Source organism: Pocillopora verrucosa, chromosome 13, assembly GCF_036669915.1.
Source record: "Pocillopora verrucosa isolate sample1 chromosome 13, ASM3666991v2, whole genome shotgun sequence".
Lineage (NCBI taxonomy): Eukaryota > Metazoa > Cnidaria > Anthozoa > Scleractinia > Pocilloporidae > Pocillopora > Pocillopora verrucosa.
Window position 1 is genome coordinate 11,912,030 of NC_089324.1, and position 6,088 is coordinate 11,918,117.

At 43.3% G+C, this 6,088-nt stretch overlaps 1 protein-coding gene across 1 annotated transcript in view; it reads left to right on the top strand.

The window, feature by feature from the left end:
* The first annotated feature begins 260 nt into the window (after positions 1–260).
* LOC136277613 (tetratricopeptide repeat protein 28-like) overlaps positions 261–6,088 on the top strand; it is a 6,528-nt gene continuing 700 nt past the window's right edge. The window contains exons 1-3 of the mRNA XM_066159990.1: positions 261–356; positions 2,502–4,130; positions 5,331–6,088. The exon at positions 5,331–6,088 is cut by the window's right edge and continues 700 nt beyond it. Coding sequence (XP_066016087.1) covers positions 261–356; positions 2,502–4,130; positions 5,331–6,088 — 2,483 coding nt within the window. The remainder of the gene's footprint in view (positions 357–2,501; positions 4,131–5,330) is intronic.

Sequence of the window (6,088 nt, forward strand, 5' to 3'; positions counted from 1 at the left end):
GTTGCCAGAACACAACGGATAACTTATCATTTTTATAGCGAAAAGAAACAATGTCTATTTACTTTACGCTCATTACATTTGCAGTTTATGAAAGGGAACAAAATTTTTGTCCGAAATTTGGGCGATCGCCCATTCAGTGGAGAAATATTGACTTCGAAAGAGAGACTAAGCCAGATTGGCATACGAGACAAAAAAAATAAAAATTTTGATAAATTCCCGACATTTCACCATGGATTTTTTCTTCTATTATCAAGGTCAAGATGTACAACATAAAAGAAGCTATATCAGCTATATCCATAGGTATAGTAGTCGCCGAGTTCCTTCGCAAAACTGGTCGCGTGTTGCAGGCCCTCGAGGTTTACAAATCAGCAATCAACATCATGAAAACGATGGAAAACACACATCGCCAGGCACTAAGTTATGCACAACTCGGATTAATGTTGCAATTGCAAAGTCAATATGAGAAGGCCCGAGAATATCAAGAGAAAGCACTCACTATCAGAATAGAAATTGGTCACAGGGATGGAGAAGCAACAAGCTACGGAAACCTAGGAACTTTGTTCCAATCACTCGGCCAATATGACAAGGCCCGAGAATATCAAGAGAAAGCACTCGCTATCAAAATAGAAATTGGTGACAGGAATGGAGAAGCAACAAGCTACGGAAACCTAGGAACTTTGTTCCAATCACTCGGTCAATATGACAAGGCCCGAGAATATCAGGAGAAAGCACTCGCTATCAAAATAGAAATTGGTGACAGGGATGGAGAAGCAACAAGCTACGGAAACCTAGGAACTTTGTTCCAATCACTCGGTCAATATGACAAGGCCCGAAAATATCAAGAGAAAGCACTCGCTATCAAAATAGAAATTGGTGACAGGAATGGAGAAGCAACAAGCTACGGAAACCTAGGAACTTTGTTCCGATCACTCGGTCAATATGACAAGGCCCGAGAATATCAGGAGAAAGCACTCGCAATCAGAATAAAAATTGGTGACAGGGATGGAGAAGCAACGAGCTACGGAAACCTAGGAACTTTGTTCCGATCACTCGGTCAATATGACAAGGCCCAAGAATATCAGGAGAAAGCACTCGCAATCAGAATAAAAATTGGTGACAAGGGTGGAGAAGCATCAAGCTACGGAAACCTAGGAGCTTTGTTCCGATCACTCGGTCAATATGACAAGGCCCGAGAATATCAGGAGAAAGCACTCGTAATCAGAATAAAAATTGGTGACAGGGATGGAGAAGCAACAAGCTACGGAAACCTAGGAGCTTTGTTCCGATCACTCGGTCAATATGACAAGGCCCGAGAATATCAGGAGAAAGCACTCGCAATCAGGATAAAAATTGGTGACAGGGATGGAGAAGCAACAAGCTACGGAAACCTAGGAGCTTTGTTCCAATCACTCGGTCAATATGACAAGGCCCGAGAATATCAGGAGAAAGCACTCTCTATCAAAATAGAAATTGGTGACAGGGATGGAGAAGCAACAAGCTACGGAAACCTAGGAACTTTGTTCCAATCACTCGGTCAATATGACAAGGCCCGAGAATATCAGGAGAAAGCACTCGCTAACAAAATAGAAATTGGTGACAGGAATGGAGAAGCATCAAGCTACGGAAACCTAGGAACTTTGTTCCAATCACTCGGTCAATATGACAAGGCCCGAGAATATCAGGAGAAAGCACTCGCTATCGAAATAGAAATTGGTGACAGGGATGGAGAAGCAACAAGCTACGGAAACCTAGGAACTCTGTTCCAATCACTCAGTCAATATGACAAGGCCCGAGAATATCAGGAGAAAGCACTCGCTATCAAAATAGAAATTGGTGACAGGGATGGAGAAGCATCAAGCTACGGAAACCTAGGAACTTTGTTCCAATCACTCGGTCAATATGACAAGGCCCGAGAATATCAGGAGAAAGCACTCGCAATCAGAATAGAAATTGGTGACAGGGATGGAGAAGCAACAAGCTACGGAAACCTAGGAACTTTGTTGCAATCACTCGTTCAATATGACAAGGCCCGAGAATATCATGAGAAAGCACTCGCTATCAAAATAGAAATTGGTGACAGGGATGGAGAAGCAACAAGCTACGGAAACCTAGGAACTTTGTTCCAATCACTCGGTCAATATGACAAGGCCCGAGAATATCATGAGAAAGCACTCGCTATCAAAATAGAAATTGGTGACAGGGATGGAGAAGCAACAAGCTACGGAAACCTAGGAACTTTGTTCCGATCACTCGGTCAATATGACAAGGCTCGAGAATATCAGGAGAAAGCACTCGCAATCAAAATAGAAATTGGTGACAGGGATGGAGAAGCAACAAGCTACGGAAACCTAGGAACTTTGTTCCAATCACTCGGTCAATATGACAAGGCCTGAGAATATCAGGAGAAAGCACTCGCTATCAAAATAGAAATTGGTGACAGGGATGGAGAAGCAACAAGGTACGGAAACCTAGGAGCTTTGTTCCAATCACTCGGTCAATATGACAAGGCCCGAGAATATCATGAGAAAGCACTCGCTATCAAAATAGAAATTGGTGACAGGAATGGAGAAGCATCAAGCTACGGAAACCTAGGAACTTTGTTCCAATCACTCGGTCAATATGACAAGGCCCGAGAATATCAGGAGAAAGCACTCGCAATCAGAATAGAAATTGGTGACAGGGATGGAGAAGCAACAAGCTACGGAAACCTAGGAACTTTGTTCCAATCACTCGGTCAATATGACAAGGCCCGAGAATATCAGGAGAAAGCACTCGCTATCAAAATAGAAATTGGTGACAGGGATGGAGAAGCAACAAGCTACGGAAACCTGGGAATTTTGTTCCAATCACTCGGTCAATATGACAAGGCCCGAGAATATCAAGAGAAAGCACTCGCTATCAAAATAGAAATTGGTGACAGGAATGGAGAAGCATCAAGCTACGGAAACCTAGGAACTTTGTTCCAATTACTCGGTCAATATGACAAGGCCCGAGAATATCAGGAGAAAGCACTGGCAATCAAAATAGAAATTGGTGACAGGGATGGAGAAGCAACAAGCTACGGAAACCTAGGAACTTTGTTCCAATCACTCGGTCAATATGACAAGGCCCGAGAATATCAGGAGAAAGCACTCGCTATCAAAATAGAAATTGGTGACAGGGATAGAGAAGCATCAAGCTACGGAAACCTAGGAACTTTGTTCCAATCACTCGGTCAATATGACAAGGCCCGAGAATATCAGGAGAAAGCACTCGCAATCAGAATAGAAATTGGTGACAGGGATGGAGAAGCAACAAGCTACGGAAACCTAGGAACTTTGTTCCGATCACTCGGTCAATATGACAAGGCCCGAGAATATCAGGAGAAAGCACTCTCTATCAAAATAGAAATTGGTGACAGGGATGGAGAAGCAACAAGCTACGGAAACCTAGGAACTTTGTTCCAATCACTCGGTCAATATGACAAGGCCCGAGAATATCAGGAGAAAGCACTCGCTAACAAAATAGAAATTGGTGACAGGAATGGAGAAGCATCAAGCTACGGAAACCTAGGAACTTTGTTCCAATCACTCGGTCAATATGACAAGGCCCGAGAATATCAGGAGAAAGCACTCGCTATCAAAATAGAAATTGGTGACAGGGATGGAGAAGCAACAAGCTACGGAAACCTAGGAACTTTGTTCCAATCACTCGGTCAATATGACAAGGCCCGAGAATATCATGAGAAAGCACTCGCTATCAAAATAGAAATTGGTGACAGGAATGGAGAAGCATCAAGCTACGGAAACCTAGGAACTTTGTTCCAATCACTCGGTCAATATGACAAGGCCCGAGAATATCAGGAGAAAGCACTCGCAATCAGAATAGAAATTGGTGAGAGGGATAGAGAAGCATCAAGCTACGGAAACCTAGGAACTTTGTTCCAATCACTCGGTCAATATGACAAGGCCCGAGAATATCAGGAGAAAGCACTCGCAATCAGAATAGAAATTGGTGACAGGGATGGAGAAGCAACAAGCTACGGAAACCTAGGAACTTTGTTCCAATTACTTGGTCAATATGACAAGGCCCGAGAATATCATGAGAAAGCACTCGCTATCAAAATAGAAATTGGTGACAGGGATGGAGAAGCAACAAGCTACGGAAACCTAGGAACTTTGTTCCACTCACTCGGTCAATATGACAAGGCCCGAGAATATCAGGAGAAAGCACTCGCAAGCAGAATAGAAATTGGTGACAGGGATGGAGAAGCAACAAGCTACGGAAACCTAGGAACTTTGTTCCAATCACTCGGTCAATATGACAAGGCCCGAGAATATCATGAGAAAGCACTCGCTATCAAAATAGAAATTGGTGACAGGGATGGAGAAGCAACAAGCTACGGAAACCTAGGAGCTTTGTTCCAATCACTCGGTCAATATGACAAGGCCCGAGAATATCAGGAGAAAGCACTCGCTATCAAAATAGAAATTGGTGACAGGGATGGAGAAGCAACAAGCTACGGAAACCTAGGAGCTTTGTTCCAATCACTCGGTCAATATGACAAGGCCCGAGAATATCATGAGAAAGCACTCGCTATCAAAATAGAAATTGGTGACAGGGATGGAGAAGCAACAAGCTACGGAAACCTAGGAGCTTTGTTCCAATCACTCGGTCAATATGACAAGGCCCGAGAATATCAGGAGAAAGCACTCGCTATCAAAATAGAAATTGGTGACAGGGATGGAGAAGCAACAAGCTACGGAAACCTAGGAACTTTGTTCCAATCACTCGGTCAATATGACAAGGCCCGAGAATATCATGAGAAAGCACTCGCTATCAAAATAGAAATTGGTGACAGGGATGGAGAAGCAACAAGCTACGGAAACCTAGGAACTTTGTTCCAATCACTCGGTCAATATGACAAGGCCCGAGAATATCAGGAGAAAGCACTCGCTATCAAAATAGAAATTGGAGACAGGAATGGAGAAGCAACAAGCTACCGAAACCTAACATGTTTGTTTTTCTCACTAGGCATGTATGGAGAGGCTGACAAGTATCTAAAGAAAGGAATGGACGTTAGAAAGGGTGTCGATGACAGAAGTGGAGAAGCAGCAGACTACACAAACATAGCTAGAATTTGTTGTAAGCGTGGTGAATATGACAAGGCTCAAGAATATTGCGAGAAAGCCCTTACAAGTTTGATAGACATCGGTGATAGAGAAAACGTAGTAGTCTGCTACAACAATTTAGGATTTTGTTACCAATCTCTTGGTAAAAATGACATAGCTGAAGGATACCTTAAGCAAGCTCTTCTACTAAGTAGGGATATTGGACACAACTTGAACGAGTTTGGCTGCCTTTGTAATCTATCGGCGTTAATGGCGTCGCAAGGTCATCTTGAAGAGGCTTCTTCGTATCTTTTTCAAGGCATCCAAAAGTTCGAAGTTTTGAGAGGTTATCTTAAAGAAAACGACGAGTTTCAAATATCCCTTTTAGAAAAGTACGGCACCTTTCCCTACGAGTGGTTCAGCAGGTTGCTTTCTTCCACTGGAAAGCCTGAAGACGCCCTTTACGTCGAAGAGCTGAGAAGGGCAAGATGCCTGGTCGACTTGATGACAGCTCAGTACTCTGTTCAAGAGCAGATCTCAAGCGATCCACAATCTTGGTGTGGCATTCAAGGGATCATCAGAAAAGAAGCAGACTGTGCATGCCTGTACATTTCGGTTGGCGGAGATGAGGTACGGTTTTGGATAATAAAAGCAACGGGAGCTATTCTTTTTTCAGAAAAGAAAGTGAACCTTGACCCAAACAAGGTGACCGGAATAGTCCCTGAGTTAGATGAGTTTTTTAAAGAACTGATGTCACTTCAGCGCAACAACCGATCAGGGCTGCATTACTATGATACCGAAGATTTCAAAACAAGTCTTCACTTGTGTTACAAGATAATCGTTGCTCCTGTGGCCAGTTTACTGAAGCAGCCCGAGATCATAATTGTCCCTGATTCCTGTGTGTACCAAGTGCCATTTGCAGCCTTAGCTGACGAAGGAGGAAAGTATTTATCAGAGACATGCAGGATTCGGCTGGTTCCCTCTCTCTCGACTCTAAA